This window comes from Gouania willdenowi, chromosome 6 (assembly GCF_900634775.1).
Source record: "Gouania willdenowi chromosome 6, fGouWil2.1, whole genome shotgun sequence".
Lineage (NCBI taxonomy): Eukaryota > Metazoa > Chordata > Actinopteri > Blenniiformes > Gobiesocidae > Gouania > Gouania willdenowi.
The window spans coordinates 56,816,779-56,840,224 of NC_041049.1; the positions used below are offsets into that span (position 1 = coordinate 56,816,779).

Here is a 23,446-nt window from a genome sequence, read left to right on the forward strand (position 1 = left end):
AGGGTAACGAACGACAGTTAATGATTGCGTCCATGACACCTTATTCATGCTAATGTTTTATGGTTTGATGTCATAATGAAGACAGTGTAATGTCAGCCTTATGTATAAAACTTCAAGAAGTGTTACCACTTTTTTTAATATTGGGTGCTTACGACATAGAAGTTTAGCACATTAGCAGTCTCTGATTTGTTTGCCCACGAAGGCGTCAAAGCCAATTTAATATGTGTGAACAAATGTCTGAAAATGCCATTATTTCACACGGTGCGATGTGTTGTGACCTTTCTGAAGACTGAAACAATCTCGGTGATTTGCTGATTGCTAGAAATACTTATCGCGTGGCGTCGCTGAGGATGAAAACATGCAGGTTTGGCTCGCTGAGCATCAAGTCTCCAAGAAGCGAGGATGAAAGATAAGCTGTAAAAGAAAGGAGATGGAGAAAGTCGCCTATAGGTTCATTGTGTGTGCGTGAATGTGTGTGTGTGTGGTCGAAATGGGAGAGTATATATATTTCTGCGTGTGTGTGTGTGTGTGTGCGTGCATGTGTGTGTGTGTGAACTAATAGAGTGATGAACAGATGGTCCTCTGCCTGCCACCAGCTGTGGCTCCCTCCCTCTCTTTCACGCTGTCTCCCTTCTTTTTCTCACCCTGCATACAGAGTACACACACTGTGATTTCTTTACAATACTACTTATGTTTTGCAACTCTCAAAGTTAGAACTTAGATCTGAGACATCCATCCATTTTCATACCCGCTTATTCCTGTTTAACAGGGTCGCGGGGGTCTGCCGGTGCCAATATCCGGCTCTCATAGGGCGCTGGGCGGGGGTACACCCTGGACAGGGCGCCAGTTAGATCTGAGACATGAGATTCCTTTTTTTTTCACCTCTTTGCATGCACTGAGCTTTACAGCTGCACAATGATGGTGCGTGTATAGTGAGTTGTCTATTGGTGCTCTCTTGTATTTACCAAGTGAGTTTGATGAGAGTTCGGGTAGGGATTGGGAAGTCAATCTGTTTAGTGCAACGTGACACATACTCAAGAGTAAGAAAGGTTTAGCTTAAGGACAAGACAATATAAGACAGGACACCTAATTAGTCCCAAGTAGGACCTTGGGCACTCAGAGACCACAAACCTCCGCCAAGCACCAAATATCCACTTTGCCAGGTATTGGCAGTTATCTTATGGATCAGTGATCCTGATCATGGTACAATGATCATTCACACTTTAAAGGCTTGTAAGAAATGTCTATCCCCATTAATAACGGTACAGTAGGTTCAAATGTAACAGCACCTCCACTATTGAAAAATAGTGTGAAAATGCACAATCCGGAACCCATCCAGATTAAACTCAGAAGGCTAATTAATGAACCAACCCAACATAACTGAGTAAAATTTAATAAAGATCAGTCAATTACGAACCTAGATATGAATTTCTGAAATTTCACCATTGATGACAGACTATTTAATGTTAAAAAAAAAAAAATCAGTACTTTTGACATGATCCTGCTAACGAATAAAGAAATGAATAAACGTGGTGAAAATATACCCGGTGTCGTGTACTGAGTTTACCTCCGTACTGAGATTATAACCCTAGAAATAACCCAATCCAATAAACGAATAAAACATGGGTTCGTTCACTTTGAAAACAAAAATAAACAAAAATTATTATTTTTTTTTTGTGCGGATGTGCGCACATGCGCACATACAATCTCGGTACGATGCAAACCCTCCTTAGCGGAGGTAATACGTAATAAACAGTGAACTGTAAAGGCACTGGGTTACATACACAAAGAGATCAACCCATAAAAGCATGTTACGCACATGTGTTGAACGTATGGGATTGTCGAACAGTCTGATGGTTGTGGGGATGGATGAGAGACGTAGATCCACAGGTCCTGCTGTAGTTAGAAGAGGTGATGAGGGTTATCCAGGATGTGTAACATTTTGTTACGCCTGGATGTTTGTTTGCTGCCAGTTGTGAACAGGGATGGGAATTGATAACAGTTTAGCAATTCCGATTCCATGATCGATTTTGCTTATCTATTTGATCGTTTACCGATTCTCTTATCGATTCTCATTGGGTGAGGGAATGAAATAATACAAATAGAGTTGTTTGCTTTTACTCTTTATTATCTTATCTTTGTCTATTTAATTTCCTGCAGGGATGTCAGCTCTCTTTTAATCCACCAGGTATAGATTGTTTTCACTGGATAATAATATTTACAATATATGACACTTTGGCTACATTTGAGAATATTTACAGTGCTCCTTTTGAACTTGAACAACTTGATCCAAAAATAATTCAGACAAAACAAATAATTATTCTGTAAAAAAGAACATATTAACCAAAAGTACAGCTGCACTCATCAACTGTGGTATGTTAACAATTTTTGTGCAGAAAAATGTGCATGTTTGCCTTGTCAGGAAGGATACAAGATTGTTCTGGACTTAGGGTGTCTCCAGCTGTGGAGAACACCCTAAGTCGAGGTGTCCAGGATGCTTGGACACAGAGATATTTCTCAGCTAAAGCTGACACCATTGGCAATGTGTCCCTCTTCATCCACCACCAGAGGGTGGCGCCGTCTTTGGTTGGGATGGGAGGAAGTTTTCTATATAGTTGGACTTCTTCATCCACTCTTTGGACTATGTAGGGCCCTATAAAATCCACGTTCACGGAATCGCGGACGGAATGACGGAATCGACCAATGAAAATGGAATTCCCTGTTGAATCAGCATGAAACACTGTCACCGGAACTTTTTTTAATGGGGAAATGTTTCTGGGGGAACATCAGGTGCACTGCCCGCCCCCTCCCGTCCTGGCCACTTGAAACAGGCTTCAAACACCACCTAAATCACCCGAAACACTGTCTAAACTGCCAAAAAAACTACGCAAATCATCAGTGACTCGTAAATACGGAGCCACCAGTTTGTGGTTGAAACAACACGCTGCTTGCGTGTGATGTCATCATGTATTTGCGACTTAAGAGGAACGATAAGCGGAATTGACAGGCAAGCAAACAAACCATTCCTAGGAATTGGATTACTGAGAACCGGTTTTCAGAAAGAACCGGTTTTGGTTTCCCATCCCTAGTTGTGAAGCATGGTTGGTTTGACCTGCAGAAGAGGCAGATCTGCTTCTTGTACACAGTGCTGACGTTGGCACTGATGTAATTGGAGACAACTTTGTAGCACTTGTCCACCTCCACAGGAAATAGTCCTGATCTCAATGGCTTGACTCTCACCATTCCTCCTGACAGCTTTGTTTGGATTGGTCAAATGCGTTATTAAATGATTTAGAGTCCAGTGACTGTATTTGAAACTGAGCTTTTTCACACAACTCCATCGCACATCTTTAAACTGATAACAGTGTGTGCACTCACATACATAGGATTTAAGCATCCAACAAAGCTTTAATTACATAAAGAGTAACTAAACCCCTGCTTTCTCCTGACCTGCCACTAGGAGAGAAATTCAAAAAATGCCTTGATTATGGGCGCGGCAACCTAGAGCTGTTAAGACACGCCCAGTCTATACTATAAAATCTCTAATGCACTCCCTTTCTCCATGTTTAGATCGAAGACCTAACAACGATGATACATCTGAAATCCTGACATGAAGAAGAGACTGATACTGACAAACCAGCTCAGTGTCTCTTCTATGTCATTGATTCTTTGCCGATCAATCAAGTCTTATTCTGTTCTCAGCCTTGGTGGCATGTTCAGAGCTGTTTGTTTGACTTGTTGACTTTGAGTCCAGGTCTCTGACACGTTTATCACAGTGACCTAATAAGGTTAGACAGTGTCTGTTTTCAGAGGCAGAGCAGAAGAGGCATAAATGACTAGAGGGGATGAGCAGCCTGGAAACCAAAGTGGAGGTGAGGTGGGGTTAATCGTTACCTAGAACTTCAGTGATAACCAGCTGTATGAAACAATAGCTGGTTTGTTCTCTGTGTAGCCATAGACACTTACGTAATGAATCCAAGTTGGATTGTTTTATCTTGCAAACCCAAATCAGAGCCTAAAAACACATTTACAACGTACCTTATTGCCTATAAGAGTTGTTTTGTTATTTACTCAAGCATTATACAACCCTGTCCCATTGAGGCAATATGGCAGATGATTTAAAAGCTAAGGTTAGAAGGAGGAAAAGTGCTCGAACAAACCAAAATGGAGAAAATTTCACATTTAGACAAAGAAAGAACGGTTTGGGTGTCCCGATAAAACTTTTTAAATTCCAATACAATACCAATATTGCATCCCTGAGTATCGACAGAAAACCTACAATTCTGATTCTGATATCAATCTGAAACAATATCAGCACGTACCATACATACTTTTATTACCTATTTTGTAATGTGAAACAAAAAAGGCTTGGTCAACTGATGTTACTCAAACAGAGAACAGTCAGCAACAGTAGGTATGAGGAAAAACTGACCCAGTTATTATTAACCAATGAGTTGCATTCATGTTATGATCCAGCAATAATAACTGTTTCAATAAATCATTTCTCTCTAAGGGTGTCCGGATCCAATAATGATGTTGAATATTGATTCGATATTAGCGAATAAGAAAAAAGTATTGTATTATATTGGGATTTTTTTTAAGGTAATTTGTCAGGGTCATCTAATTTATTTTTTTATTTATTCTACTAATTTGTAGAATATTCTTATTTGTAAGGTCAAAATGAATGCAACTCCATCCATCCATCTTCTCCCGCTTAGCCATTTCCGTGTCGCGGGGGCAGCATCCTCAGTAGGGAGGCCCAGACTTCCCTCTCCGCGGCCACTTCCTCCAGCTCTTCCGGGGGGACCCCGAGACGTTCCCAGGCCAGCCGAGAGACATAGTCTCTCCAGCGTGTCCTGGGTCTTCCCCGGGGCCTCCTTCCGGAGGGACGTGCCCTGAACGCCTCACTAGGGAGGCGTTCAGGGGGCATCCTAATTAGGTGCCCGAGCCACCTCATCTGGCTCTTCTCGATGCGGAGGAGCAGCGACTCTACTTTGAGCCCCTCCCGAATGACTGAGCTTCTCACCCTATCTCTAAGGGAGAGCCCAGCCACCCTACGGAGGAAACTCATTTCGGCCGCTTGTACCCGTTATCTTGTTCTTTCGGTCATGACCCAAAGTTCATGACCATAGGTGAGGGTTGGAACGTAGACCGACCTGTAAATCGAGAGCTTCGCTTTTTGGCTCAGCTCCCTTTTTACAATGACGGACCGGTGCAGACTCCGCATCACTGCAGACGCCGCACCAATCCGCCTGTCGATCTCTCGCTCCATCCTTCCCTCACTCGTGAACAAGACCCCGAGGTACTTGAACTCCTTCACATTATTAAATCGAATACCGGTATATATTTTCGTTATGATAGGAATTTTTAATATACGGCCGTACCGGTGTATTTGATTACACAACTTTCGGAACGCTTTGCTGCACCGCGTTTCAGACCGGACCCTTTTCAGCGTTGCACTTCTCAATAGGAAGGTAAACAGTAGCGCTCTGGTGTTAGTTGCGTGTGTAAATCATATGCGTAAATGGATAAGAAAGACACAATTCAAAGCTCTGAAGCTTTATGTGAGCATGTGCCTTCGTGCGCATGCCTCTGCTACAGGAGAACAACGCTCAGTTTAAACTGTAATTTTTTATGTTTTGTGATATTTTTAAACTTATTACAAAGTCAGTTTTGGGTACTTTTCTTAAACTCCTCATGGCAGGTGGAAATATATGGATGTGGTTTAGGCCTTGTGGTGTGAAGTATTCATTTAAATTATTTATTGGTTTGTTGTTGTAAAGATTGATGACTGGAGTGAGGCATTGGCTGTCATTCACCTGACAGAGAAAGTCTTAAAATATTGCAACGATACATTAGTTCAATGTCACATGGCCTATAGTATCACTTTGTTGTTTGTGGAGAGTCAAAGAAAAAACGCCTCAAGCTAATGAACTCATGTGTGAAAGCTCAACCTGTAAATTCTTTTTCAGTCCTATGGATGTTGTAATGCCGAGACTCTTCCTTGGTTGTGGTGAGTCCAGGCTCTGGGCCAGAGTTTGGCCCCTGTGGTTTCAGAGGTCTTCCTCAGCAACACAATAATACACATCGCTTAACTGCAGCCTTGTTAGCGAGAGCGGTCAACGAGGCTTCGATCTTCTCCTGTAAGGGTTTTGAGAGCTTTTCTATGAAGCAGCTGATATTGACGTGTTGGGACTAACAATTACAGTAGAACTGACCCCCTTACCCAGGTGAAGCAAATTCGGTAACTGATAGTTGCAGATGTTTCTATACTCTCTAATGCAGTGGCGTAATGAGGATGAGAACGGCCTTGCTGAACATTAAGCATGAAAAGCTGTTTTTTCTTTGCCTTTTTTTGCGCTCAATAATTTTATTATTACTGCTCAATAACCATTTTGTTGACATATTGTGATACAAAATCTCTGTAAACAACTTTAATATTGACCTATTATTCTTCTGATGGTCACTTTTGGGGTTTTATTGTAAACATGGGGGTGAAAATTGTGGAGTATTGTGGTTTCCCACCTGAGTAGAGTGGCATGGTTCACCTCTCCTAATGGTTCCTTCAAGGGTTTTGTTCTCTCACTGAGCTTCTTTTACCCCTCAGTGAGCTTTCAGGGTTGTGCCTTTGGAGTCCAGTTGGCCAGATGCCCACTTCTCTGGAACGAAGCACCGACTCTGAATGATTTCTGTTTGTGAACAGCTTTGTCTCATTGTGAACTGGTGAATACCTAAAGAAGTTTAGATGACTTTGTTACCCTCTGAAGGTTTATGCTACTTCTGCAGACTGACGATATTACTGTAATGTTTCCTTTGTAAGTAGAATTACCCTGGTCTGCTTACTTGGACTGAGTTCAGTTTTTCCAATTCTTGACATTTTGTGTAACATTGTTGATGACTTTGATGCAAGTCTTATCACTCTTTGACCAATTTTCATTATCATTTCCAAATGAAAACAAAAGCTAAAATATATATTTATAGTGTGTTCTCTGCCTTTTTATTTCATTCTACACATATCTGCATCCTTAGTCGAAGAGTTAGAGGGAGCGGGAGGGAGGGAGGGAGCGGGAGGGAGGGAGGGAGGGAGGGAAGGAGAGCTGGATCTGCTTCTGTTTGTCACGGTTAATGACCATCTGACTTTGGCCTTGAAGTCTTTCACTGAGCAAGTATGGAGAGTGAGGGAGGAAGAGGGAGCAGAAGGGAAGCCCATTCACAACAAGAGCGACAGAGGAGGGGAGAAGGAGAATAGCCAGAACACAGGATGGATAGATGGACAACGACAAAGAGGGAGGGAATGAGAAGTGTGTGTGTGTGTGTGTGTGTGTGTGTGTGTGTGTGTGTGTGTGTGTGTGTGTGTTGTAGACATTTGGAGAAAGAGGGAGGGCAAGGGATGTGTGCCGCAGGGTTAGTGAAGGATGATAATTCACCGTTAAGCCTCCTAGAAAGACCAGCTGGCCCCTCTGGAGTCAGATGTCAGCCTCTGCAGCCAGGACTCTCTGCGTGTGTGCGTCTGCGTGTGTGTGTGTGTGCGCGTGTGCGTGTGTGTGTCTGCTGTCGTCAGTCACAGCTTTTGACTGCTAGAAGGAAAACACCTGCATATGGAGCTGTAGATTTTATCAGTCTAAGCTCCCTATCTCAGTGAGAGTGGGACCGGCCATAAGTACACACACACACACACACACACACATACACGCACGCACGCACACATACACGCACATACACATGCACACACACACCATCTGCTAGTTAGTTAGGGCTATTGTTGTAAGCCATTTGTGTAGTGTGTATAGGTTTTGGCTTTGTGCTGATCTTGACCATCAGTTAGCCAGCTGGCCCAACTTTTGTTTTCCACTTGGTTTATAACTGATAAGAGGCAAGCACAGAATCCAGAATTAGACACAGAGCACTAGCTTTAGGTGGTTAGCGCGTGTTATAGCCAACCGAGGGAAAAAAAATATTTTTCCGAGTTATGTCGAGATTTAGTCCTCGAGCAGTCCAACGCGTGCTGCCATTCTGTAGAGTTGATCACACATTTACAAAAGAAAGTTGTTTCTCTCCACTGTAGCTGATTCATGTCCATGTGGATTTGTTGGGGGTTTTTTTATCTTTTTGACTATTGTTGTAATTTGCGCTATATAAATAAAGTTGAATTTAATTTAATTGAATTTAGAAAAAGACTTGTCTAACATGTAAAGTTGTGCTTTTTAACTTCCTTTCCGTCCGTCCCTCTCTCCTTCACTAATCTATACTAGCCAGGTCATGCTGAGTCTGGTGCGCTCCCTTGTGAATAGGTTGAATTATTCAGCATTGTGTGCATGAGCTCGTGCGCATGTATAAGCATGGGTACAGCTGGCCTGCTGGTTCCTTTAATCAGGGAACGGCGGGTCTGCATGAATGCCTGTATTGTTGGGTCGTGTGTATTCAGTGAGATAGTGTGCGTGATTTTTTGTGTGTGTGTATTTGTATGTGTGTAGTAGGACTGAACAGGGGTATCAGTGATTACAGTATTTCTTATGAGAGGCTGCACGTCACAGGGTCGCTGGGTCAACAGCTTTAAATCAGCCGCTCAGTTGTTAGTGTAGGTCATGCCATTTTTGCAGCCTTTGTGTTTGAGAAGGTTCAAATGTTCACCCTGTGTGTACGGTATGTGTAACAAAGGGAATAAAGAGAAACCATGTGTGACGTTTCATCTGTACGTTCTGTGTTTTATGCCTGCAGGTCGAAATGAGCTAATAGCTAGATACATCAAGCTGCGAACAGGCAAGACGCGAACAAGGAAACAGGTAATAATGACACTGGGCTTCAAATCCAATCACACTGTCTACAGTATGTATCACCACTTATTGAATTACAGGATTGTTACGTAGGAAAAAGGTGCCAAAACTCCTTATCGCAATGATAAGAACAAATGAGGGGTAAAAAAAACCCTTAGCTGTGATTCATATTTGCTATAAAAGAGAAAATGGTTAAATATTAATCTTTAAGGGTTTTTAAATACTGATATTCTTGAAAGTCAACTCATAAAGAAATAATAAAAGCACTGGTACATGAAACCAGGCATTCAGCTGGCATGAGATTTCTTTTGACTGACGCATTAATGTTTGAAGTAAACATATTGTATTTGGTTTATATTGTGAAAATGAATATAGTGACATAAGGTGTGTCATCCACACGTCTGGCGCATCAAAACAATGTGCTGTAATTGAATGCAGAAAGAGCAAAAAGAGAAAGCTGTTAATATGAAAGCAATCCTGGCTCTGGAAAAGATGTAAACATTACAATAAAAGCTGGATATTTGAGTAGCAACTGTACTCAAGCCCACACTATTCAAGAACAAGACTTCCCCGAGGCCAGAATGGACCAAGACCAAGACTTTTGGGCATTGAGACTGAGTCAAGACCAAGACTATAAAAATCATTTTAAAAAAACAATGGCAAGGTTGAACAGTCAAAGAGAGTTCTGTTTTAATTTTAGTTTTCTTTTAAATACATTTGTCAGAAATAAACAACTCTTTCAAAGCACAACATTCAAAAATCTGAAAACTCTACAAAAAAATGATCTGAAAATAAGATGTTTTTTTGTCAGGTTAATGAGACTTAAAGTAAGGGCTAAGGTATTTTCTGCCTTTAAATAAGATTGACTGATGTCTGAGCTTTTGCATAAAGCATAAGGCGCTTAAAGATTTTGGTAACACTTTACTTGAAGTTTTACACATAAGGCTGACATTATGCTGTCTTTACTTGGAAATTAGCATGAATAAGGTATCCTGAAGGCTGTTGTAAAGTGTCGTTTGTTACCCTAACCCCTAGCCCTTTGTTACCCTAACCCTTATCCCTAACCCCTAACCCTAACATTAACCCTAACCCTACCTAACCTTAACCCTAACCATTCTTTGCCCTAAACCCTAACCTTAACCCCAACCCTTAACCCTAACCCCACTAGATCCCCCCACCTAACACAAAAAATGCCAACATAGCTCCAAATGTGTCATAATTTAGCAAAAGGTGTAATTTAGCAAACAACACTTAATGACAGCCTTCATGACACCTTATTCATGCTAATAACAGATAATGACAGTGTAATGTCAGCCTTATGTATAAAACTTCAAGTAGAATGTTACCATGATTTCTAGAACAGTCAACGTTAATCAATCAGGAACAGATCAGGTGCTTCTCCTTATTATTACACTAATGAAGTTGAAGAATAGCAGATCAGTGCTAGTCTTGACTGGTTGGAAAAATCCCAACTCAGCCGAGTCCGAGACGGAGACAAGTAAAAATGCCCCAGAGTCTGAGACAAGACCAAGACCAAGACCAAGACCTTCAAATGTTGGCCTCAAGACCAAGACCGGACCAAAGTAATACAGGTCCTAGTTCCAGTTAAAGAAGAGTTATTTGTGTAAAGTTTCATCTGTGTTGTTTGTACAGAATTGTTCAAGTTTGTGAAGTTCTGACACAAAGCGACACCTGCTCAGGTAGATCCAGGTGGAGTTGTAGCGCTCATGGTGCTGCCAATGTTTGGATTCTAGACTGTAAATCAAACATCTGTCGACTCCTTAAAACCTGTTAGAATGAGGACTAACAATCTTTGTCTTAGACGTAAAATGTTGCTCACAAAGACTTTCGTCTATCACTGTTTTGGGGCGCCTCTACTTGAGGTTATTTGTCTGTTAATTATTCTGTATCTTAATGTAGCTATTGCGTTTTCTTTTATCAGTTTTGCTTGACTTTGGGCTTTTTATGTTTAAGATTACCGACATACATATGGGGCAGGAAACACATGCAGGCAATTGTTGTCATTTAAATAAGGAAAATAAATTGCTAGGTACTTGTTTTTAGCACGTGGTGTGTATTTTCTGCTAAGTTCATCACTGACACAGAAGTGTAATCTCACTATCTCAGCTCTTGGCCCGTGTTCCCAGGTGTCTTTTTGTGCTCTCAAAAGATGTGCATTGATGGGTCTATTCACCGTTGTCAGGGGAGTTTGTGTGTGTGTGTGTGTGGGTGCGCGCGTATGTGTGTGTGTGTGCAAGTATGTATGTGTGTGTAGTTTTCCAGTGTGGCAACAGTCTTTTCATAACCATGGCAACTCACTGTTTGGTCCTCCCCCACTCGCTCCCTTGTCCTCCTCTCCTCTTTCCCTCTCGGCTCTCCTCTTCTCCAGGTATCCAGTCATATACAGGTCCTGGCCAGAAGGAAATCCAGGGAATTTCAGTCCAAACTAAAAGTAAGTGGTGACAGTAACCTCTTTTTTTTTTATTTTTTTTTTTTTAAATCATCGTCAGATGACCTGCCATATTTTGTTTAAACTTTTAGAAATAAACTCACCTAATCTGCACTGGTGGCAGGGTTTGAGTCAATTATAATTGTAATCACGTATTTGATAATTATTGTATACAATACAATTATTGTATTACTATAATTATAATTGTAATTTTAAAAAGTTGCTGTCGTAATTGTAATTAAATTGTAATTGAGTTCAGATAATTGACTTTGAAATTGTAATTGGCATGAAAATTCAATAAAAAATTGTCAATTATAATCTTAAGCAAAACTAGGGAACCATGTTACAGTTCTATATACAGATCTACACATATATAGTTATATATATATATATATATATATATATATATTTATTTTTTCTTTTTTTTTCTTTTCTTTTTTCTTTTTTTCAATATACTGACACATCAAAAATATTAAAACCTATATTTTTATTGATTAGAAAGCCTAACAACGTAATCAGTAGATAGGAAGGAAATTAGATGATATATATTTGTCTTTAGTGTATTTTACAGCTGTTTAGGACCCGTTATCATATAAGATGCTAACTGAAAGCTAACACAAGAGGAAGGTTAACTTTTATTAGGTTATTTATTTCAGGCTCAGTAATTGTGATTAATTGTAATTTAACTTTAGTAATTGAGAACAAAATTGTGATTGACTTTCTAAGGATAATAAATAATTGAAATTAATTGAAATTGGTTAAAAAAAATGCTGGTCACTGTCATTGTAATAAAGTTTTAATTGAACGTGGTAATTAAAAACACAAATGTAACTGAAAAAAAGAATTGACCCCATCCCTGACTGGTTGTGATAAAGGATTCCACACATATATTGAATATGTAAAGCCCTAATGTAATAAAATCTAAATATTATCTATTAGGTTTTTAAGAATCATTATCATATTTGGAACATTAATCAATTATTTCCCAAAATTTAAAATGATTCACCTCACACTCGACTCCTTACCCTTGATGTTAAGACCTTGATGATAAATTTTAGATCAGTGAATTATTTAGAGTTTTCCTGAGGCTCACAGAGGAGAAAACGTTCACTTGTTTGATAGTGTCTGTTTACTGCACTAAATAAATAAAAAAAAGAATATCCATGGTGGTTAAACTCTGTGTATCTGTCAGAGGGTTACGCTCAGATTACCCCGGTGTCTAATTAGAGCTGTTTGGTTTTTCACCCCCGCCCCACCCGTCTCCTCCTCCACTTCCTGTCATTCTTCATATCTTTACTTTCATTCATGTGTTCCTCTCTACGTCCTAACTCTCTCTCCACCCTACGTTCAGTCTATTAATCTCTTCCTCTTGTCTCGTCTTTTTTTTCACTTCCACGTTTGTTTTTTCGTCCTCACTATTGTAATTAACTGGGTGTGAAGCAACAAAAGAGCACTTGTTTTCCCAGACGAGCATTCAGGGCTGTGAATAGAATAGAACCATAGTATAGGACATATGATTGTTTGTTTCTACAGAATAAAAGGTACCGTCAGGGGTGGACTGGGGCAAAAATTCAGCCCTGGCATTTTATGTCCAGACAAGCTGTTATTAAGTCAGTAGCTGGGTTTCCATTACAGATTTTCACAAAATAAAAGCGATATTTCTAAATGTCGACAAAGTACAATTGCGCTTTGAAAGTGTTTCCATTGAAGGTTGTTTTGGGCCGGAGCCTCATAACTCCCGTGAAATCTCATCCTGCAAGACAGCCGCAGGAAGACGGACGCTCCAAAGCTCCTTATAACACTCACCACATGTATTTGTTTGTTGTTTCACGTCTAATGTGGCAGTAATATGTTTTTTAAGTATAATGCTAATAAATATCTATTTGTCCTCTTCTGTTTACACGTACCGCGTCATGTTTACTCGGAGAGAAGTAGTCATGTGACCAAGTACGTCACGTTCCACAGCGCTTTTGCGACACATTTCAATACTGAAACGTCTGAAATTCCTCCTCATGAAAGCGTAAAAATGTTTTTGTGATATTTGAGTGTTTTTTCGAAATACAAGTGTTTCCATTTACAAGTTTTTATTGCGTTATTTAGATTTTGCGAGTTTCCAAGGGTAATGGAAACGCAGCTAATGACGCTTAACATGTGGCTCTTTGTCTTAATTTTAATTGTTTTTCCTCTTGAAATTCTTAAAAGGGGAAAGCTTTTTAACCCCTTTTTAACTATTTCCTTTAGCCATTTTGCAATTTCTTTTGTGGAATTTTTTTGCCCTTTTTCCAAAAAATCCCTTTTTTTCCCTATTTTTTGTCCATTTTTGCAAGTTCTTTTTGACACTTTTATCGAATTTTTGTTCTTTCTTGAATTTTTTTTGGCCACTTTTCATCCAATACATATCACTTGTTTCCTTTTTTTCCTTACATTTTGCCTCTTTTTGTTCCACATTTTTGCCCTTTTTCACAATTGTTTATTTGCCCATTTTTGGCCACTCTTTGCTGCTTTTGGCCCATTTTAGTCACTTTTCACTGTTTCTTTACCACGTTTTTGCCACTTTTGGACCATTTTTGGCCACCTGTTACCATGTCTGCCTCGACTCTCTCGTCAAAAAAAAAAAAACGTAGCAGACCGGACCGGCCCACTTTGGGTCGACGGCCCACTGGGACGATGCCCGGTATGCCAGATGGCCAGTCCACCTCTGGGTACCTTAGATGGTTCTCTAAAGTCATGAGCAGGTGAAACCTATCTTAACATTGCATTTGAAGTCCTTCTGTACACCTTTAGTAGAGTTATTACTAGCATAGATTAGCTCTGAATTCACCAGTTTTTTTAAAAAGTGAATTGGGTTTTTATGAATAAAAGAGTACAAAATATTGCATTCGGCTACATTTAATCATGAGAATTTAAGCTGTGTTTTCACTAGCTAGGTGCTAAAGCGTATCAATGCTAGCTGAAATATTTAAAACTAACACAACAATTGTTATTGTTTCTAAATATGACATTTTTAGTTCATGTTTAGGAGAAAACATTGCATTTGATTATTTTCAAAGTATTTATTCAATCAAGTCTAGAGTACAGAATGCTGACTCACTGCTAAGCTAGCAGAGTTAGCTTGCAAGTGGGAGAGAAAGTGGCGCGAATGAAACCTTAACTTCAACTGAATAAGAGAAATATCTTTTTTTAAAACATTTTTACTAAACTATAATAATATTTTTAATAACCTTTTTTAGTAACACAGGTCAGTTAACAGTCTAGTATTTAATAAATGGTAGGCTAGAGTTTTTTTGATAATCAAAATCTGCCACGATTTTACTGTACATGAAAAAAACTTTCCTTTTTTTTTTAAAACAAATGCTAAAAACACTTGAATTATTCTGCTTCATGATGTTATTTGTGGCGTCAATGCCCTCCAGTTAGAATTTAAATCCAGTTTTTGGCCACAAATGTACATGTTTTCCCTAAGGTTACAAGAGTTTCCCTTGTATTTAACAATAGAGGAAACCTTTCTTTAAAAACAGCTTAAATGAACCATCATGGCTTAAATGTATTAAGGCAATGAGCTAAGGTTGAGGATGTTATCACACCCATATGGCTCCCAGTGTTAAAATTAAAACCCAGAAGCTCCATAATGTTATTAGCTCCCTCAGGAGGGGAGGTTTATCCTGGTGCCAATTACCTTGAGTGAAGATGCCAATTATTAAGCATTCTCCATTTATTGTCGTGCCTTCATTTCTGTGCGACTGTTTGTTTCATTTTGCTTTTTTTTTTTGTTAAATGTGCAGTTAATAAGCTCACAAGTTCAAGCATGCTGTAAGTCTGATGGGTGTTACGGTGTAACCCCGAGGCATCAGCTCCACACTGATGAGCTGCCTTTTGCTTGTCTCAGCCTCATTTAGCTTTGCTTCTCAGTTTGTGTTCACTCTTGTTGTTGCTATGACGCCCCTTAGAGGGTTACTTTGCTAAATCACTTCACCCCAACAGCACATGAATAGACAAGGGTTCATGTCCTGACTAATCAGCAGAGGTGAAAGTAACGGATTTCAAGTACTCACGTTATTATAATAGAGTAGCTTTTATGGGTACTTCATTTTACTTGTAATTACGTATGTTTTAAAGGGAATAAAGTACATTTCTACACCCAACCGTTACTGAGTAAGTTATCATTTCTTGTTTTAAAATGATCAATGGACATGAAATGTCCAGACAACATAGCCGACCAATCAGATTAAACGTATTGCACCGTGACAAAGCAACATTGCATGGAGGTGATTTTCTCATTTTTAGAGTTCATAAATTTAGCTATACTTAGAGCCTAATTTTTTTTTTTATTTTGAAATGAATTAATTGGTATTTTAAAAAAAAGAATTGTACATTTTGATAAACCTTTTATTTTATACAGACGCATTTTTTGAAAATAAATAAAGGTCCAATTGTAATTGTAATTGTACTTGAGTACAATTTCAATCAAGTAACTTACTTGTACGGGTTTGTGTGTGTGCGTGTGCGTGTGCCTGCGCGCGTGTGTGTGTGTGTGTGTGTGTGTGTGTGTGTGTGTGTGTGTGTGTGTGTGTGTGTGCGTGTGTCTGCGTGTGCGTGTGCCTGCGCGTGTGTGTGTGTGTGTGTGTGTGTGTGTGTGTGTGTGCGTGTGTCTGCGTGTGTGTGTGTGTGTCTGCGTGTGTGTGTGTGTGTCTGCGTGTGTGTGTGTGTGCGTGTGTCTGCGTGTGTGTGTGTGTGTGCGTGTGCCTGCATGTGTGTGTGTGTGTCTGCGTGTGTGTGCGTGTGTGTGTGTGTGCGTGTGTCTGCGTGTGTGTGTGTGTGTGTGTGTGCGTGTGTCTGCGTGTGTGTGTGTGTGTGTGTGCGTGTGTGTGTGTGTGTGTCTGCATGTGTGTGTGCGTGTGTGTGTGCGTGTGTCTGCGTGTGTGTGTGTGTGCGTGTGTCTGCGTGTGTGCGTGTGTGTGTGTGTGTGTATGTGTCTGCATATGTGTGTGTGTGTGTGTGTGTGCGCGTGTCTGTGCGTGTGTGTGTGTGTGTCTGCATGTGTGCGTGTGTGTGTGCGTGTGTGTGTGTGTGTGTGTGTGTGTGTGTGTTTTAAGGACCAGAGTGCCAAGGAGAAAGCCCTGCAAAGCATCTCCACCATGTCCTCTGCTCAAATCGTCTCAGCCACTGCCATCCACAGCAAACTGCTGCCGGGCATCGTACGCGCCAGCTTCCCTGCCAATGCACAGGTAACACACACACACACACACACGCACACACACACACACACACACACCTTGTCTTCTACCAGTGTCCAGTTTAACAATGAGTGTATGTTCATTTCAGCTGTGGCAGGGGATGATTCCAGGAGGACAATCCAGCTCCACCACAGAGGAGTGAGTCACACACTCACCCCGTACTCAGTCTTATCTGACGTTAATATGTCACTGCTTCACCATCGCTTTTTAGCGGTTATGATAAAAGTGCTCAGTTTCAGCCTCGGGATTTTTGCTCTATTAACTGTAGCTGATCTAAGGACCAGTCTGTTGGTTCATCTTCATCTTCACAATGACACACAGATACAACCTTATTGTACTTAGCAATCTTATTTATTTATTTATTTATTTATCAAGGGTGTACCCATTTCTAGCACCTTTTGAGAGCGATGAATGAATATGTATTTATTTGTTTGTTTGTTTCATTATTAGACAAAAAACTAGAGGAGAAACATTTTGACCTCTTTACCGAAATTCTATGAAATTCACATAAAGTAAAACTGTATCTATTAGAGGTGTCCCGATCCGATATCGGATATTAGATATTGGATTCAAATTTCCAGATTCTCCAATTTATTGTAGTATACTGTAGATATTATGTTGAAGGTTAAAATGTATGTAACCAATTGGTTAATAATAAATGGGTCAGTTTTTCTCATACCTACTGTTGCTGACTATTGTTCTCTGAGTAACATCACTTGATCAAGCCTTTTCTAACATTTCACATTACAAAATAATTCATTATAATTTTTTTATTAAATATATATATATATATAATTTTTTTAAAGTATGTATGGTTCATGCTGATATTGGATCAATATCGGTATCATATTGGAAATGAAATAGTTGTATCGGGACATCCCTACTATCTATTTATGACACTTGTATGCTGCTTGCAAATAGTAACTGATTAAAAAACAAGATATTTATTTCACCTTTAATTCACACTCAGATCACAATCTCCCACAAAAGACACTTGGCACAAAGATTAGCGTAGCACTTGTACATTAATATCATTTTAGATACACATTACACACAAATCCATATCAGTGAATGCAGAGGTGAAAGTAACAGAAGTACTCATGTTACTGTAATTGTACGTTTTTGAGCATATTTCTAAATCAGTCATTTTACTTGTACTTACAGTAAGTACGTTTTAAAAGAAGTAAAGTAATTTGTTACATTTCTACATCCAATCGTTACTGAGTAAATCATTATTCTTTTTGGTTATAAAAAGATCATCAGACATTGTGAAACTACAAAAAAATGAAATAACCAAAACAACATTAAATGGAGGTTATTTTCAGTTAATAAATGTAGCTACACTCAGAGCGTGATCATTTATTTATTTTGAATTTAATTCACTGGTGTTATTTTATTTCATAAAAAACAATTGTACATTTTGACAAACCTTTTATTTTCATTTTTAATTAAGCTCCAATTGCGCAAGATCTCGTCTCTTCTGTTGCCAAGTGGATTCATTCATAGGAGTTTGACTGAAATCCAGGTGTTATTATTAGGAATATCAGTTCCTAATTTCTTAAAGTTCTCCCTATTGATTACTTTCAGTAATTTTAATTTGGTTGATTAAAAAAAAACATTTGACAATGCATTTTAAAAAAATAAAATTTTTCTTGGCTTGTTAAAAAGTTGACCATAATTGTGTTTAAAATGATCTCATTTGTTCCTGTTATTTCCAAGATCCTAAATGTTTTCTAAGTTTGGAGCAAGTCTGATAGAAATCTGAAGTTCCACTTCCTGCTGTTTTCCTGTCTGCCATTAGCTTCTGACTTTATATAGAGCAGCAGGTTGAAACCCTTGTGGTTTCAGTTCAGTGTTAGATGATGATAATGGTGGTAAATGTGTCAGGTGTGGCTTCTTCTGAACACTGAACACAAAGCGGCTCTTGACCCTTCTGCTCCTGCTTCTGTTCATTGAAGACACCGAGCACAACTCCTCGGTGCGTAATGCAGGAACAACGACACGGGTTCCGACTGAGTCTCTAAACGCTCTCCTGTCTCTCTGTTTTTCTCTCAGCATCAAGCCATTCTCCCAGCAAGCCTACTCTGTGCAGACAGCAGGAACCACCACAATCTCAGGTGAGAGAGTCCGTGCTACAATTATCTCCTTTTCTTAAAGTAACACCTGGAGGTGCTCTTTGCTGCCATTACACAGTGGGCTTTGACTGTCTGGGAACCCGGGTCTCCACTATGTACTCTTGTTGTTACTTAAAACGGTCAGAAAGGAAAAGTGAGGGTCAATCTGACTTTAATTTCATTATTTGGATCCAGCCAGGAAAAAAAAAAAAGAAATGACACTTAACTTTAAAATCAATATCAGCTTTAAAGGACATGTGAATCAGTTAAAGTTTTTTTTTTTTAAACATTAAAACATTAAAAATAAAATCGACAACAATAAAACTTATAGATTTAGTAAAGTTTAAAGTGTTTCTGTGTATTCTGAGCAAGAAATAAAAGCCTTCCTTTGGGTATTATATCAGTTTTTAAACAAAGAGAAGGAAAATATCATTTAACAAAGGTTTACATTTTTGAACAAAGTAAATTTAGAACAAATGTTAAAATGCGTTTCTGTTTACGGCAGGGATTGGGCAACTCTATCACAGCGGGGGCCACAAAAAATTGATTGTATCTGATCCGAGGGCCACATTATCAACATTCATGTCAGCATTTAGAATAATGGTCAATGAGCATTAAGACGGAGAGAAAAGGGTTTTCTTTTTTTGTCATCTTTTTTGTCTTTGTTTAGTTGTTTTGTCAGTTTGTAGTCATTTTATGTGTTTTTTGGGTTATTATGTGTTTTTGTGTATTTTCATTTTGTGATATTTTATTGACAGTTTGTGTGTCTTTGGAGTTATTCTGTAATTTGTTGTTGTTTTTTATGTTTTGTAGTCATTTTGTGGTTGTTGTGTTTGTTTTTGTTGTCATTTTGTGTATTTTTGGATTTTTTTTGGCTGTTTTTGTGCAATTTGCTGTCGATTTGTGTGTTTTGGGAGTTATCTTGTGTATTATGTCGGGCTATATATTCCTTCCAACTTCTTGAAATACAATTTTTGGAGATTAGTTTTGGGCGCCGCATAAAATTAGCCTGAGGGCCACACGTGTCCTAAATGAAGCTGTTATAGATACAGTATATGTCTGGCCTCTGGGCCGCCAGTTGCCTATGTTTGGTTTGCGGTGTTAAAGTTTGGATCTTGAGGCTCACTTTAAGTTAATGACTTCACTGTCAATGGTAAAAAAAAATTGTTAAAAAAACCAAAATGTTTTGCACCTGTTGAAACACGAGTTGATAAGCTGATGAATAGAGCTGTTATTGAGGTGTTTCTATTGTGTTTTTTATAATACTGTTTGGGGATGGGCTTCGATAAACAGTTCAGCCCATTTCATTTTTGGTTGTTAAAATGAATATTTATTTTCTGTATTGTATTGTATATCTTTGAAGACCATCAAGAACAAATAAATGTCATCATCATCATCATCATCATCATTTTCTTACTGAAGTTTTATTATGTACATGAAATGTGCAGAGTTAAATGTAATGCGCCCGTTTGTGAAGGAGCTGAGTGTCTTTCTTTAACGTCATGCTCACGAGTGTGCTAATCTGATCATGTGACGCACTACTAAGTTAGAAAAGCAGAGCTACTTCTAGGAGTTAAAGAAAGCTTTGGGTCACATGACTCACCTGCCCTGCTGACCCCTCTTATGAATTTTACCAGCCTCCAGAATAATGTTGATTGAAAGTTAACATGAGTGATACCAGTCAGCACATGGATTCATGCTGCCCTGCTCCTTCTTACATTTAACACTAATGCTGCATCATTCTTTATGTATTTATTGTATGGTAGTTGGGTAATAGAAGTAGTAATAGAATAGTAATAAGAAACAAGACAAACTGCATTTCCCAAAGAAAATGCAAGCGAGGATGCATATACTGAACGACACGGAGCCAGTATAACTTATCAGAGTCAATATAACCCCTCAGAGTCAATATAACCCCTCAGAATCAGTATAACCCCTCAGAGTCAATATAACCCCTCAGATTAAGAATTCCCCCTCGGAATCGGTATAATTCCTCAGAGTCAGTATAACCCCACAGAGTTAGTAAAACCCTTTATTGTCAGAATTATCCCTCAGTGTCAGTATAACCCTCAGGATACCCCTCAAAATCAGTATGTCACTGTTCCAATAGGTTTAAATGGGTAATTTTTCTTTTTTTAAATTGCTAATTAATCAATAACCATTAAACTTATGAAAACACTGTCTTTACTATTATTGGTGAGTATTCTGTACTCTGGGGTGCCCTGGTTTGTTGGTATATACTGTAGGTACAATGGGACTAAATGTAGAAGGACGAGTTAACGGCCTAAAATCTACAGATTGTAGCAACATTTTCAGCTATAAATTGTAGCTGTAGCTGCAGAATTAAAGCTTTTACAGCAGTTTGCTGACAGTAAAAGAGCAACATTTGACACTAGCAGACCTATTCAACCACTCAGTCATTGCATGATCACAAAAATGTGCACAAAATTTTGAATAACATTAAAAGTAAGAGATGTATCATTCTACAAATTAGCTATTATGATTGACACTGAGGAGCATAACATATTGATCTTTGAATGGTGTAAATTGGTTAAGTCGGTTTTGCCTAATTAATGAAAAACAGTGTAAATTAAAAAATTCATATCAATTTATTTTGTCAGAGGGCAACCTCTAAAGGTGAGTCAGAATTGTAGATTAGAGAGTGGGCTACATTTTAATGCTAAATTTGTTTCACTGAGTTAAAAATTGAGTGATATGGCAGTTTACAGTAAAAGCATAAAACCTATTATTACATTAAAAGTATAAGCGTTAGCATATTTCAACTTACTTAGCAGCATTGTTACTATGCAGTGGAGCATTTTGCGATTGGAATAGTGTAGATCGGTTAAGAATTTGGCTGAGTTGTAGCAAACTAAAATATGTACGGAAGCATTCCCACAATAATAAAGTCCATAAAACACTCCTCACTAATTCAAACTGGTATGATGGTTTGTGTTTGTGTGCAGCCTACGAGCCTCCAGCTGCAGCTCAAACCCACAGAGAACCTGCCTGGCACGGCCGCTCCATCGGAACCACCAAACTACGACTAGTGGAGTTCTCCTCTTTCCTGGAGACACAGAGGGACCAGGAGGCAGTGAGTGACACACACGCACGCACACACACGGGAACCGTGGCAAGATTTATTACCAAAAATAAACGTGAGTGGTGAAAGTAAATAGTAACTTTTACTTTGAGTATTTAATTGATATAATTTTACTTGTATCTGAGTATTTTATGTAGGACTTACTTGTACTTGAGTATAATTTCAGTCAAGTAACAGTACTTCTACTTGAGTAGGATATATCAGTATCCTTTACACCTCTGCACACACACACGCACACGCACACGCACGCACATGCACGCACGCACACAGAGGCTACAACAAGCGCTCCCTATTGTCCCATAAACAGGGATGACAGATAACCCTGGCGCATGGAGCTGCGTTAAAGCCCTTTGTGTGTCTTTTAGTATGAATAACCTTTGTGAAGCTCCGTGTCTCCGTCCTCTCAGTCTATCTGTCATTCTGCCACGCTGCAAACTCACTGTCATTTTTCTAGGCTGGCCTCACCGACAGCTGGCATTCATCTTGTTGCTTTCTGTTCAGACAGTAAAGAAAATGATATGATACAGTGAGTGTAGAGAGCTTCTGCTGTGTGACCAACTCCCATTGGTGACATTGTTTACATTGTTGCAGTTTAGAGGTCAGATCTTTTACTGTGCGTGACAAAGATAGAACTCCTCCTTTGTAAATACAATTGAAACATTAGGAATACAGCAGGAGGACAGTAGCTGTGTTTCCATTACAGTCTTTGGCAAAATGAAAGCGATATTTCTAAATGTTGACAAAATATATTTAAGCAATATCACACACAAGGGAGTGCGGTTGTGATGAAATATCAGCACTGGCGTGATTTGGTCGTAGATAATCACACCAGTGCTGATATTTCACACAACAGTACGACCTCGAGTGTAATGTTGCTTTTATACAACAGTTCTACAAGTGAATTTTATTAGTAAACAGTAATATTTGACATTTGTTTATTTAAAAATTTGGCTCCGCCAAAAAAAATAGCTGCACAAGTGGAGAACACACACTCTATGTTCACACTGCAGGTAAACGCGACCCAAATCTGACCTTTTTGCCCATATGTGACCTGTATCTGATCTGTTAAAGACAGTCTGAACAACACAATTAGTATTTTAATGAACACCGTATTGTCGAAGCTGCTGACATCCCTATCCCACCACTGTTGACTCTGACTCCACCTCCAAACAGTCCGTTGTAAAGATGTAGCAGCATCACAGCTAACGGCTAGTGATAAACATTGCTCTATTCTATTTCTCTCTTTTTAAAGGTATGAAGCTCTGACTTCTGTTGGAAAGAAACTTTCTTTCAGCGCTACACACAGTCCTACACTGTACCGCCTCCATGTTTACTTCTGTAAACACCGTGGGGTCAAGGGTTACCATAGGATCTCTTATGCACATGCGCGTCACATCAGGGTCACATTCTGTTCATACTCCAAACTGATTTAAGACGCTTTTAATATGTAACATGATTGACGTCGTTAAAGAAAAAAAAAAAAAAGTTTGTGAATGTGGTTAAATTAGGGCTGGGCAAAAAAATCGATTTAAATGATTTATCGAATTTTTAGATTTTTTTTAATTTTCTTTATTTATTTTCCACCATGGTTTTTTCGGACTTTTTCGCGTTCCGTCCTTGTGGGTTACTGAAGCGCGATCTGAGCCAGCCCTTTCTTTGTTTACGCTTTGAGTAGGCTATATGTGTGCCACAGGTATGTTTAATGTTTTATTCTCACTATGCTGAGATGCTAAGGGAAGAGTTTATTATTTTTTATTGTAATGTTATATGTT

General features: G+C 39.0%; 1 protein-coding gene across 2 annotated transcripts in view; it reads left to right on the forward strand.

The window, feature by feature from the left end:
• Window positions 1-23,446, forward strand: part of LOC114464713 (transcriptional enhancer factor TEF-1-like) — a 60,745-nt gene that overhangs the window by 25,521 nt on the left and 11,778 nt on the right. Inside the window, exons 3-8 of one of the 2 annotated variants that reach the window (XM_028449198.1) lie at window positions 8,719-8,783; window positions 11,164-11,226; window positions 16,317-16,448; window positions 16,546-16,595; window positions 18,513-18,574; window positions 21,538-21,665. In XM_028449198.1, the coding sequence (XP_028304999.1) occupies window positions 8,719-8,783; window positions 11,164-11,226; window positions 16,317-16,448; window positions 16,546-16,595; window positions 18,513-18,574; window positions 21,538-21,665 (500 nt within the window). The remainder of the gene's footprint in view (window positions 1-8,718; window positions 8,784-11,163; window positions 11,227-16,316; window positions 16,449-16,545; window positions 16,596-18,512; window positions 18,575-21,537; window positions 21,666-23,446) is intronic. The other variant, XM_028449199.1, reaches the window with a different exon arrangement.